Genomic DNA, 14,419 nt, shown 5'->3' on the forward strand with positions numbered 1-14,419 from the left:
AAAAGTGAGAATGTGAAAAGTGAGTGAAAAGTGAGTGACTTTCCACCCAGCTAAGCTATACTTCTTTGCTGTTGCCTCCAAAGCAGTCAATGTCCCTGGATCCTTTCAGTTTGTTTCTTTCTTATTCTTGATCTGTGCCATCAGCTGCAATGCTAATGTACCACAGCTGTTATCAGTCCTGTCAGTCATAATGAACACAGAACATTAAATTTTCCAAAGCATATCAATAATGTATCTTGCCACACAGGCAACAGAGTGAAAAACTGAAGTGCTCTGAGAAAATATTTTAAAATGATAGAAAATCATGGGAAAAAGGGACCCACAGAGGCCATTTTTCATCCTGCCACAGGACAGACTCAATTGTATCACTTCTGGGTTTGCACTTAAAGACCTCTAGCAACATGAATTTGATGGCATCCTCAGGCAATTTTGGTACCCTAGGTAGAAAGAAAGTTTACTGTTAGAAATTTTTTTTCTAACTGCTGATATGTCTGTCTGCAATTTAAGTTCGTTCCTGTTCACCATGGACAAGAACAGATCATTCTCTTCCTCCTTGCAAAAAGCTTTTTATGTACTTGAAGGCAGTTGTCATGCCTCCTTACAGGCTGCTTTCTTTAGGCTAAACAAGCTCAGTGCTTTCAGCCTTTCTTCATGGTTTAGGTTTTCTTACAATTATGATGATTCCCAGTTGCTGTTGCCAGGACTTTCTCCAATTAGACCATACCCTTCTGGAGGTCTGGTGTGGAGGAATGGATAGTGTACTCCAGGGCAGGCTCTCCAAGCAGACCTGAAGGACTGCCAGAGGTCGTTGCTGGCTATGCCTCTGTTCCTGTATCCCAAAGTGATACACAGAATGGCGATAGAATGACATTTATTGAACGGTTTTCAGCTTGTGAACCAGAATGGAGACAGATACTGTTCTTGTAGAATGAGAGAAAAAGGTGCAGTTTTATGAGAAAAAGGAAAACAAAACTAGGAAGCAGCAGCCATAACTGTTGTTTGGGAGTTGTTTTATCAGTCTAATGCTGCTATCCAAATCCATTCCTTCTTCTGTAGAATATTTTTTTCTGAAGGATGAAACCCAGTGCTATAGTAAGAAGTCTTCAGTTTTTCTGAAATGTACCTCTCACAACCACCACGCATAGGAAAGTTTGCAAAGAAACAAGAGATGACATGCTGAAAAAGAGCAAATCTCTCAGTCTATAGCCTTCAAGATCATGAAGATGAAAGATGCAAAGGACTGATTTAAAAAAAAAAAAAAAAAAGTTTCCTAAAGTGACTCAAAAGGTACAAAGTGCAGACCTAGGAAGCCCAGACAGCATATTAACAGCCTAATCAAGCATCCAAGTGACTTGTAGATGATTCTAAATGCAGCTTTTGGAAAGTCTACGCTCCTTGCATCACGCCTCTCGTTTCTGCTGTGGGATGTGCAAAATATAGCCTACTTCTGCAAACCTAAATTTAGTTTAAAAGGTTTTATAAATGCTTTGGAAATTGAGATCTTGAGTTATAGTTTCTGTTTAGAACAGAGGCTTTAGAACATCTATAAAGAATTCTTTTAAGGGATTATTTTAATTAGTAGCTTAATTGTAATTGAATCTTTGGTCCACTAGGATTTTTTCATTGTTAAGGACCTGATGATAAACATTCTTCTAGTAGTGTATTTGCTACAAATTTGTGTACTGTCTAAAAGAAATATTTGCTTTTTCATTGAAAAGTACATTGAAAAGTACAAAATTCTGAGCTATTGCATCCAAACAAATGAAATCTAGATACTTTAATTTTCCGTTAAAAGCATGATGTTACTCAGCAGTCCCTTTATACACTGGCAGGTATTTTGTGGAGCATAGAACTTTCTCCCATCTCTGTGAAGCTGCAGTGGAGAAACCTATGACAAGGCAGTAGTTTTTACTACTAAAGAATACAGATGAGCTTAGCAAAGCTATGACCCATGTGACCTCATCCCAAGATGATTAATCCTCTCCTTTCCTATTGTGGTATTTCTGGTTATGTTAGAAAACCCAGTTCTCTCTGAGCTGCCTTACCCACACGTTTCAGTCTTTTTTTTTTTTTTTCCTAAACCATGCTATGCTTGGCATTTTTAACCCTAATTATTCCCTGCCTGGTACAGTCTTCTGAACTTGGTATTCATGGGTTTTCTTCATAAATGAGATTTATAAACATTTCACATTGATTAATTATTCTGGATCATATTCTTTGTGAGTGATGAGTTACCCTTGCCCTTACTGTACAGTGATAACATATACAAAACTTTCTCCCCATCATGAGACCTTGTGATGGGCATATTGCTCTTTACTGTAGCAATAAGCTATCATTTTCTATCAGGGCAATGTTTCATTTATGTCAAGTAACAGCAAGCACTGCAAGAATGAGCTTAACTCAAGCCACTGCAATACATTTAGTTAAAGTGCCCGATCAAGCAGTTTAAAATTAGGGTGTAAACTGATAAGCAGATGGCAACACTCACCCCACTCACTTTTATGCTTTCCTCAGCAGTATCTATATTGGTGACAGAGTACTGGAGTGGGCATACGATTGCTTTGCTCTAATAAGGAAAGCTTCGTATTTCTAATTAACTGAAGATCTAATGTGTTGTGTTTACTTCTAGGGATGTATGCACAACATGTAAAGTAATGTGAATATGTCATCTCAGTTCCCAAGCACAGACTTCTTCAGGCAGTTACCACCTCATCCAACTGATGGATCGTAGCACTTGTGTGAACATGCGATTAAATTTTCACTAGTATATTCTTTGAGGTCTTTTAAGTCATTCGAAAATATTTCAGAAATTTTTAAGGATAATTATTGGTATCCTTCAGAAAGAATTTTTTGCTACATTCACAAACAGGGTGTAACCATACATATGTTTGTATAAATACATTCATATATATGCATCTATGTGTAACATATATGTTACATCTAAGGTGATATATTCAAGGTGACTTCCAAAGCCCTGCTTTGGCAAAAAGGTTCCTAAGAACAGCAGAGAACTTAAGAAGGCTTATTCTCCACTTCACCTAAATCTGGGGTGCATAAATTCAACCAGTGCCCATATTTTGGGCCATAAAATTCCCATAGTCCCTAAAATTAGGCGCCCAACTACATATGCTCTTTCATGATTCAGACCTAAAGTGGAGGAACACCTGAAATCTGCTGGACAACCTGAGCAAGACTCATTTTTCGTGCTTGAGAAAACCTCACACACATAGACAGGACTAATTTCAACACTAAACACCGCGACCACAGACACATTGTTGAAGAACTCAGCCAGCACTCTTTTTGGTGCCCACAGTTTGGCACAGTATCCTGGTAGTTAGTTATCCTCATTGCAGAGGAAGCTGCAGATCTGTGTTCAGCGTCCTTCCTACCCTCAGGACAGACCTAAGTACTCAGAGTGTTCTTGCCCGAATAAGCAATATATACGTCTTGCACAAATTGCTTAAGTTCAATGGGGGAGTGGGGGATGAAAGAGAATCAGACCCATCCCTATCCTTATAATTTCCTACTAGCACATTAAAGGTGGTTCCCACTGTGAACTGTGTGACTTGTGTTGCCCTTTGGAAGTGTCTCCACTGACTGTAAACAGAATCAATGTGCTTAATTCCGTATCATGCTGTTAGGCCATACAGTTGGTTTGTGATGTCTAAATGAGACACCAAAATTAAGGCATGCAAATCTGGCCCTTTGGGCACTAGTTTAGAAGCAGAGCCAAGTTCCTTGAAAACTTCTTATCTTTGCTTCTGGCCTCAGGTTTTGTGAGCCATGGTGTGATTTTAGAGTAAAAAATCAATTCTGTGTACATTTTGTGGGCTTTATTCAGGAACATTAGTATGCAAATACACACTTAGGAGGCATATAAATAACCTAACATATTATAGCTTCACTAAACTAACTAAAAGCATCAGAATATCATGATTTATTACAGTTAAGATTAAGATCAAATAAACAAATCAACAGGTTCAAATATTCAGCTCTCCACATTTCTGTGTCAGGTAATCAAAGTGAATTATGAGACTGGCATTAGAAGGAATTACTTTCTGGCACTCTTGTGAAAGATTTTAAGGAGACATGTCTGTTTTAGTCTAAAACCCAAACTTAGGTTCTTGCACTGATTTAACTCATACAGTGACATATTTCTGTAGCCTACCTGTGCCTTCCTCCTAAGCATCCATTCTGGTTTTAGTTCTTTGCAAAAGAAATCATGCGATGTGTGTCCCCTGTGGCTCTCACTGAGGAACAACAGCTTCCCTTCCCAACATCTCCATCGGCTGTGTTTCCGTCACTGCTCTTGTCCCCTCAGTCGTGCCTGCCACAGTAACACAGAGCCTGTCTATCAGTTCCTAGGGAGACACTGCTTAAACCATCTGTAGGAGCAGCTTTGGAATAGAAACACTTTTTAATACAAGAAAATCCATCTCTCAATCATTGAGATTGAGTACTAGCTTTAGGGAACTTTTTATTTTAGAATACTGTACAAACACAGCTTTCTATGTACACAGAGGCTTGTATATGCTCTTATTCATAAAAGCATTAGTAAAAAAAAAACAACTAAATGCATCTCTTCAAAAGCAAAGATTAAAAAAAAGAAAGTGTGCTTCTGCTTCATTCTTCAGTAATTTTAACTAATGTAGCTGTTGCTTTTTATATGGCAATGGAACAGTTTTGATGATTTCAGACATCATGGAATATTAGCAACTAGTCATCTATATGGAAAAAAAATTTAGATGTAGGCAGAAAGTTCCATCCCCAAATATCCTTTGCTTTTGCAAAATTAATAGGATTAACTACACAGGTCATAAGTGCTTCCAAAAAAAGGAATATGTGAAGGCCTCTGTCAGGAAAGCATATCTTTAAACTTCTAACTGAGGTAATGGATATGAGACTCATAATTAGTAAAATTTGTCCTATTCATCTATTATAAATTGCTTAAGGCATTGTGTCCATTCATGAAACCTTTGCATTCCAATAACTTCAGTGATTCTTTAAATATTTCTGGCTTTTTAGCAAAAGGTATGGGGAGCTTCTGTAGCTTTAAAACTAATTCTGATGATTTTGACCTAAAATGCAAGTTCTTTCTTAGTTCATTGGAAAGAAAAGTTCTTGAACTCGGAGCCTAAGACCACGTTAATTACTGAATTGCTCGCGTGATAGTAGCAAAACTAAGAAAGAACATGATCTCATCACATGCAAACAAATTATAGCAATGCAACTTTTTAGCTAATATCATGTTTTATTTAATATATAGCACTGTACCTGCTATTTTATGAATACCGAATAGCTCTGTGCGTATCCAAAAGCATATATATTTTTAGCAGCAACAAATGAAAAATGATTATTTTAACCTACACAGAACATTGGTTTAATTTCATTCATTTCAGTAGAGCTCAGTCGGAAATATATTTAGCCATCTATATTTTTTGACTCAAGTCTTTTCAACCTGAAACCGTTTGGTTCTTTGACAACCTGTGTGATATTGTGGGTGTTTTTGATGTTGTATGCTTGACTTTTCAAGGAAACTGGAGGAAACCACTAATGCTTCATTTGCCAACCCATTGTACAAAGATCCTAGTTCATCTGGGAAAGTAAAGGTAAGTAGCAATAGCTGCTTCTGTACATTCAGAGAAATGTGAGGCTGTAGTCCTCAAATAAGTTTTCCATTAAAACAACCAGTGTAATCCCTCATTGTATGCTATTTAATAAAAGAAGTAAGAATTAAAAATTGCTGCAGCACTTGGATCAGTTCCAGTGCATTTTCAAAACATAGGCAGATGTTTTGATTTGAAATCAGCTCAGTTTTGAGAACATCTTGATGTTTATAACTAGTACTGACTGTGGGCTGCTGGATCTGAGAAAAGAAGAGTTTTGGATGAAATATTTAGCCAGACATATAGAAGAAAAAGCTCACTGGGACTTGTCTCCTTTTGCTTCTGGAAAAACAAATACAAAGCAAACACCAACAACAAAAAAACACTCCAACAACAAAACCACAAAATGCATGATTCAGCACCCAAGTTGCCTTTGCACATTCACTTAACTTTAATAAAATAGTTTATAGCACTTCCCAATACCTTAAATGTGCATTACTATTCCCATCACTGTAAAATTCACCTTGACACTAAACAAACACTTGGTCACACATTTCCCTAATACCATTTGTTGATCATAATTAAGAGACTGCTAGAGTAACAAAGAAGTTTGTAAATAAAATATATATCTAAAAGTGAACATATTGCAGCAAAAGCTTTCAAGGCAAGATTTAATTATCAAATTACACTGGTAGCTAAAATTTGTGTTTTACATTTAACAAGAGAAATATGATTGATTTAAAATGCAGTTATCTCTGCTATTTGATTTATTATTGAAAATAATACAGACAAATCACCTTGGAGTTAAAAGGAGGAAAAAAAAAAAAAGTTTAAAACATCTCTTCCTGCCCTCATTTTGATACTACCCTTATTAGTATTGAAAGAACTAGGCTTGGTTTGAAATAGAAAATAAGACTTCCTTGTCCTTTCCACAGTCAGTAATATAAGATTCCACTGCAACTTTGAATAGGATTGGCTATGACATGCCATTTACTTTCTATAAAAGGTTCCTTACACCTGATTTGAGAGACATTAGATCAAATTAATTCACTTACAGGTTGGGGTCTGTGAGAGCTCCAAGTTGGAAACATTCCCATCACAATCATGTCCAATTTATCAGGACATTTTTATTTTAGTTAAAATAGATTCCTGACAGGCTTCATTTAATAGCAAGTTGAAAAACAGAAGCATAGTGTCAGGAGAGACATTTTCATAGAAGACAGCCCCAGGCACTGTGATTGAAGTCCAGTGCTGTACCAGATTTTCCTCTATTTTCTTTAAGATTGGGAAAATATGTGTTTTCACTAATTCTTCCTTTAAAAGGGAAAACAAGAGTTAGGAGTTTTCTCTGGGTCTGATGAGCCTTAAATCTGAATGGAGTATCACCAATCAAAAGATATGGTAAAACACAAGCAACAGCTCTCATCTCCAGCTGAATACCAACAAGTTATGCACTTGTGGGCGTCTATAAGTTTTGTAAAGAAAGAACAATTCTCCCCGGACTTTTCTGAGCACCGAAACCATGCGGGCTTAGCCTATAATATTGCCTTGTAGTTTTGTATCCATAGAGTGTGTTATTCAGACAGCCACATGGAAGGATATTTTCAGAATATTATTTGCAGCTCACTAAAAACGTTCTGAAGCAGTTTTTTTCTTTTTATAGTCTCCTGGGTATGCCACCTCACCTGCTGTTCAAATCAGTGTTTCTCCATGGCATGAGGTATGTAATAACACATTTATCTTCCAGAGTAGGATATGTGTTGGGTTATTAAATAAAGTTCGTTTGCTTGGGGAAATAAAGGGAAAAAAGTCACTTAAAGTCAATGGTATATTGCTACTCATAATGTTAGCACCTCTGGAAATCTGAGAAAGATGACCAGGGCTGGATTGGCTGACAAGGACCTCATAATAGCAATTTCATTAATGTTCCTTACCATGGCTACTTGTTACACCATACAGTAGTTCAATACTTTCCAGTAAGGCAGATGTTGAAGAAAATGTTTAGAACTACAGAAGTCCTTTCCGGAAGAGTCCATATTCTCTTTTCTCATACATTCCTCATTCAAGAAAATTAGAACTGGTCATTTAAATTACAATACCATGTACCAAAATCAGTGACCCACTGCAATTACACTATTGTACACAGATTCTCCCAAAATAATACGGTATGTGTATTAGAGCAAGAGCTCTGGAAACTAGTAAGACAAAGGTGGGAACGGATGCAGAAGAAGGTTAAATGACTTGATCAGGTGTATGTGGCGGATAATGGTTTCGGTGCAGCTGTGCTAATTTTTATCAGCTGAAAATCTAGTCTAAAAAGTTAGGAGATTTTATAGTTTTGTTTGAACTTAACATCATATGTTACCTCTGTAATGAATCTACAGCCATTCATATGTCCATTCTAACAAACAAATTGAATGACTTGGTTTTTAAATTTCATTCTATGTTTTTTCTTTTAGTATGCATTTAATGAAGATGTGAATGCTACTTCTTTTCCAAATCCTCTCTATGGTGAAGCATCAGAAGACATGGAGAAACTATGCGGTTCCTTGAAAATAGACATAAACCAGGATCAATATTGCTTGTAACTCTTTGCCTGAAGATTTGTTCTAAAATCTGAAAGTATGTCATGATACTGTAGCGTTTGCAATATGAATGAATAACTCTTCCACAGAATAACTCTTTTATTAAAATAATTATGTTCAGAAAGTAACTTATATTAAAAATTGAATCCATACATAAGTAAAACATATATATATAGTCTTCTATCATTTCTGTTGGTGCAGAAAGAGATTGATAACTATAACTATGAACTCATTTTACATTTGTATAGTTCAAATTCCAGTATGCTGATAAAATGTTTAATCAAATACAGATTCTTGAGGTTTGGGAATCATAATTTAATGTCTATTATTTGAGAAACGGTGACTTAAATATTCCTGTAATTTTGCATTAGAAAGGCATTTTAAATGGCTATTTTAGTGTTCCAAGGGGCAGAAGCAAAAGAAAAGTCTTTGTATAATTAGAAATATATTGAGCTAAATCAAAGATGGTCATGAATCATGGATTTGCATATCAGCTCAGCGTGTGATTCATCAGTGTGACATACCGGTATGTACACTTATTTTTAAAAAACATGTTTATTATTAACCTTGGTAGCCATATCTGACCAAATTCCTTTCTGGTCAGCTCTACAGTGCTTACCACAGCACTACCGATAAATTTAGCTTAGTGGCTGACAGCGAGTGGAAACTAGCATGTTCAGGAAACCATATTTCTGCTGAATATGTTGGCCTCCCACGCAGCTGAAACTTATGTCATCCCATGCCTACATGAGAAAGATACTGGGGGGAATTCTGGATTGCCTCCTCATTTTGAGTGTCATCCTCTGTGATACCAGGCATAGCTTGTAACAGTGTTTACACTTTAAACAACCTGACAATATGTCATCTTCTGTAATGCCCACTTGAATTATATGGTGGTCATTTTTAACTTGAAGGCTTAAGCGTTCCTGCTGTGCTTGTGTTTTCCTCCCTTACTGTATTTCTACAGCCTACTGAATTTTAAACCCATTGGCAAGTTTCAAAGATCCTCCACTCCTACAAATTTCATAAAAACAGACATCTGGATAGTAGACACTGTTAATACCTTCATTCAGGGAAAGCTGAAATGCTTGACATTTATTAGACTTTAGAGACTCCAGACAAAAGCACATTGAAGCCTGGCCTCATTCCATCATGCATGGGACTGCTTGTTTTGGGTTTTGTTTTGGTTTGGTTTTCTTTCACTTTTTCTTAATAGCATAACAGCAGTCCATAGCTCTCTACCTGGGCCACAGGACTACTTTTTGACTTAGGTTTTCTTATCTGATTGGCATGTTGTTTTAGGGGCAGCAGAAGTAACAAGGCATGATTCCCATAGATGTTTGTCCATCATTCTCTCCATACCTTTCCGGCAATATGCTCATAAGTGCCTCTCTGCTGCATTGTAAAACCTCCTATTTCTCTTTACCCTCTCTTCTGTAATCCACTGTAGTATCCTCAGTTCTTCCCCAAGCTCCATAGCCCACCCAAAAACTTTGTCTCTTTAGCTTGTTTCCCTGAGGTGTCCTAACTACAAACCGAAAAAGAAGCATCAGTCACTGTCTGGCCCAGAGCTACACACGTGCTGATCAGCTGCTGTATGTTTGGCCAGTTGGCCAGTTGGCAGCGCAGGTAACAAACTCACACTGCAGCTTCTCCTCCTCTGTGCCCTGAATTTGTATGGCTGTCTCCTGCTCCACTGCTGCTTTAATGAAGCCGCTCGGAGTTTCACATCTGTCATACACACACCTGCCTTAATGCCCAGTTTAGTTGGAAGTTACCAAATATTATTCATGGAGGTTTTAAATAAAGAACTGTGACAAGAGGATCACACATGCTGTTTTCTTTCTGAAACAAGATTAGTAACACAGAAACATAGAATTTGATTACTATACTTGTACTTGTTGAGACACAGAGAATACACTTGATCCAGCAAAGTGCCATCTGCCTCCAGCTCCTGAACTCTGGTATTTTGATAAGTCTGTGTAAGATGATTGATCTCCACATTATAAACAGGCATTGAACATTCCTACAAGGTCAAGCCCATGTAGTCAAATTCTCATTTATTCTGCAATAGACTAACACTGCTTTCAGAATTTCATTAAACACTAAAACGCTGGTTATGCTATAGTCCTTAAATTTCCAATCATCATTGTGTCACACTATGTATATCTGTAAAAAATTACAATAATGAAAAGGATAAAATTAATAATGGCAGAATTTTATCTCGTCCTCCCTTATGAAACAAAATATATTTATTTTACTATTAAAGGTACTCATATTTTAATGTCCTAAATAGAAGTATATGATTATAAAGAATTATTGTAAAAGAGCTCAAAGAATATCATATATCTCATCAGTAGCTATTTCCTGAGAGAACTGTGACTCTTCTTGATTATCTCTGAAGCAAGGTAGGCCTTTCATCAAAATCATTTTCCATTTTTATAATTGATAGAATGTTTTTAAAGAAAGTGTTAAATTTCAGACTTTTCATCTTCCTGAACTTCAGTGATTTTTTACTATTTTTATTTCACCAAGAACAAAAGATTTACTTATATTCACTGTATGGTTATTGTCTCTTGCCTGTTAGCTGACTAACAACAGCCCCAGACTGAAATGTTTAAGAGAAAAATTATACTTTTTATTTCATTTTCTGAAACTTTTCAGTATTTTGAACCAAAGCAGTAGTATTCATATTTTCAGTCATCCTTGCCACAATTTCAATTTCAAAATCCAAAGAATATGACAGGAAAAAAATATTGTTAAATCTTTCTACATAGGTTTCTTACTTCTCCCAATTAATAATAGCTCTTGACTGAATACCCTCTGTAAGCTTATGCTGTTATTGTCATAAAATCTAAGCAGTAAAAATGAATTGTTTCCAAGTGTTCTGTTTTCTGGGAATAAATTAGAAGATGGATATTCTATACAGATGATGAATACTGTACTTAGTCTAGTTTAAACATGTTTTGTACATTAATGATCCAAGGTAACAGCAGAAATAAATTACAAACAAAACTTTTAACAAGACCTAATACCACCTGCAGTGTGGTCAATATGCTCTTCTCAGAGTTGTTTCAGCTCCCAAAATCTCACAAATGATAAAGAATGCAAGCAAGCAAGTCCCTTGCTTTTGGCTAATCTGCATTTCAAAACAAGATATAGTTCTGGTACGTATCAACAAGCATGTTTCACACACAGATAGCCGGATCCGTATCTTAGAAACGGTCATTGTATTTGCAGCTTGTTCCAATACTTGCCTCGACCTCTGCCACTGGCCACCACTCTGTGCTTTTGGAAGAGGTGGGGAAGGGGAAAGGATCTTATCTTCTATTTAAAAAATGTTAAGTACAACATGTGGCTGTGTACCCTCCTCCTTGCCAATACTGAGGGGCTCAGGCCTTGCTCAGAGCTTCCCTTTGGGCTCATTGTTTGCACTGTTGCGGCTGTACCGGTACTTTGTACTGCTGCCCCATTTCTCCATGTATTTCTGCATCTGCTGGCCATTACAATTGAGATCCCCATGGATGTAGTCCAGGTGCTTGCTGATGGCGACTTTCTCTCATCCTTGCCCTGTTTCTCCAGCAACAGCCTGATCAGCATGAAGACAATGAAATTGATCAACCATATGATCTAATTTTGAAGTTATTCTGACTTTGAGCTGGAGGATGGGTTAGATGACATCCAGAAGTCCTTTCTGACCTAAATGTTCTTGTAGTTCTATGATTCCATGGTGTTGGTGGCACCCAGTTCCTCCTCGACAACATTGTCCTCATTCAGTTCTGTCTCCAGCTTGTGCCATGCTGGCATATGTTTGCTGAGATCATTCTGAAGGCAAGGGTATCCTCAGTTTCCCCTTACAGTTTCTTTGTTATTTGCTCAGCTGTGGCTGAGGCCTCAGGCACAGCTTTTGTCTTCTTTCGTGACCTGTTTCTGTATCTGACACAGCTGGAGATACAGGCTCTTGGATTAGTTGGAGCTTTGATCTGATCTGCTGCATCTTAATTGGACTTGCTGCATATATGAACACCAGAGCTACGTAAAAAATGCCCACTCTTAGTAGCCATCAAGTTGGCAAGGGTTCAATTAATCTTGTCCTCAGGTAGATGCCTATCCTAGAGTGCAGTAAATGGAATTCTAGCAGCTCCTAATTCTTTCTGTTGACTGTAAAGACAGTCTAGACATGATGTCTGCAATGGAGATGTCCAGATTTAATAATATGAATCCTATTCACACTGTCTTACTTAATTAACTCCAAATTTCATTAATGTATGTATGTGATATGGAGAGTCTCACTGGATAATCCTCCTTACAAGTGTACATACAAATGCTCTCTTATACAGACATTTTCCAGACCTCTCTGTTTGTACAAATCAGACAAAAAGAGCTTAATGTGTACATATAACATGCAGTAATGCATCTGTCAAAACCTGACATCTTCTGTCTTCCATTTTCAGTTTGTGTGGGGGAAGAGAAGGAAAAGTAGGTGGGGAGAATTCATACATAAGTTAACAAAAATGGAAGTTCATAAACACCTAAGTAGAAAAATCTGTTGAGGGCTGTATTGTTCCACGTAGATTACAGCATGTGAGAAGTCAGGCACCTGACATGCAACAGGATTCTTCTCTGCTAAAAGTACTTAAAAACAGTCATTTATTTTCCAAGGTACCAGTCAGTTACTAAGACTTGTGAATAGGAAATTGTTCTCCACTGTGTGGGGATGAAGAAGTAAAAAATGCAGCAAAGGAAGGAAAGACAGTACTAAGAACATGTCTAGTAACACCATTCCAAACTGTTCATACACTGTTACCACTTCATTGCCTGTAGCTCTTGTAGCCCCTTTTTATTTGAAAGTAGGTATGCAGCTGACCAGAAGGGTAGCTGTAATGCACATGTTCCTGCAGCAGCCAACCACAGATCTTTAAAAATGCCAAGCAAGTTAATATTCATATTTGGATTTTAATTCACCATCTGCAGCTATAATCATTCTTTGGGACATATTGCACGCTCAAAAAAATAGGTGTGCTTTTCTACACGATATTTAATATGTGACAACTAACGTGGTAAACTGTAGAGCATATTAGTCTTGGTGGGTTTGCATTTTACTTTTATGAAGATACTCAAGGTGAATCTTAAAGGTGGGGGGAAGGGAATAGATCAAAACATAACCTCAATCACACCAGGAATTTACAGCATATTCCCCGTTCTATTATAATTTTTTCTTTTTTCCCTCATCTTAATATGGCCAAAGAGCAACATAGTGTTCAGCCTAGAAGAGGATCCAAGAACATAAAGCCTGACCTGGGTGTTCAAATGGTAAGAATAGGGTGTAGTAGCTAAATTAGAGTAGCTTGTGATGTGACAATGAATTTCTTGCAGTCCTCTGGCCCTCCATGGATCACAAGCTAAAATATGTCTCCCAACATTGGTTCCAACTACTAGAAAGAATTTTCCATTCTGATAGTTCAATGAATTTTTAAATGTATACCTCTCCTTTTGACCATTTCTTCATAAAAGGAGTTCAATTGTCCTTTTTTTATGAACAAAAGTCAAATTATTATGCTTTGGAGAAGAGCTGGTCAAGTTCAGGGAAATGTTTAGGCAACAGGATGAAGTCAGAAAAAGTCATCAGCTAGAGGAGAGGGTGGGTATTCTACTTTCCAATGAAAATGTGAGTCTCTGAGGCAAGTCAGCAAGGCACTCTCAACTGGGTTAAATGGGTTTAACAGGGAGAAATGAACACAAATTATTCATCGGAATTCTTTAATCTTCTGTGTAATTATGTGATCATTCCCAGAACAAAGACTTTGATTGATCATAACAGGAGAAAAAAGTCAGTTCGCACTCAGCACAATGATTAGCATACAGCTATGGAGAACAAAAAAAAAAAAAAAAAATACTCTAGTGCTATATTTTCTGCATATTTTGAAAGTTTGGGATGCTAAGCCTAAATAATTTAAAGGTAATTATAAGTAATCCTTTTTTTTTTTTCCCAAAAGAAAGCTGTTTTCATTTTGTTCTTCATTTTAGTCTTTAATTTTGAGTCCTACTTCTTCAAGTCACTCATTTTTTTCAACCACTTAATGCAGGTCATAAAACAGTATAATCCTGTGACAAGTATTTTATGATATATATGGTAAGTGAATTTGTAAAGCTTTAGTCAACATTATTACGGGTTTGGTATCTAAAAGTTACAATACAATTGGCTGAGCAGTAAGGTATAGTTATGTT

The 14,419-nt window shown here is 36.9% G+C and overlaps 1 protein-coding gene across 1 annotated transcript in view; it reads left to right on the plus strand.

The window, feature by feature from the left end:
* The window catches only part of MALRD1 (MAM and LDL receptor class A domain containing 1), a 295,587-nt gene extending 287,393 nt beyond the window's left edge, over positions 1 to 8,194 (plus strand). Inside the window, exons 38-40 of the mRNA XM_050890929.1 lie at positions 5,534 to 5,609; positions 7,270 to 7,326; positions 8,066 to 8,194. Coding sequence (XP_050746886.1) covers positions 5,534 to 5,609; positions 7,270 to 7,326; positions 8,066 to 8,194 — 262 coding nt within the window. The remainder of the gene's footprint in view (positions 1 to 5,533; positions 5,610 to 7,269; positions 7,327 to 8,065) is intronic.
* Positions 8,195 to 14,419: the final 6,225 nt, after the last annotated feature.

Source organism: Gymnogyps californianus, chromosome 2 (genome assembly GCF_018139145.2).
Source record: "Gymnogyps californianus isolate 813 chromosome 2, ASM1813914v2, whole genome shotgun sequence".
NCBI classification, from domain to species: Eukaryota; Metazoa; Chordata; class Aves; order Accipitriformes; family Cathartidae; genus Gymnogyps; species Gymnogyps californianus.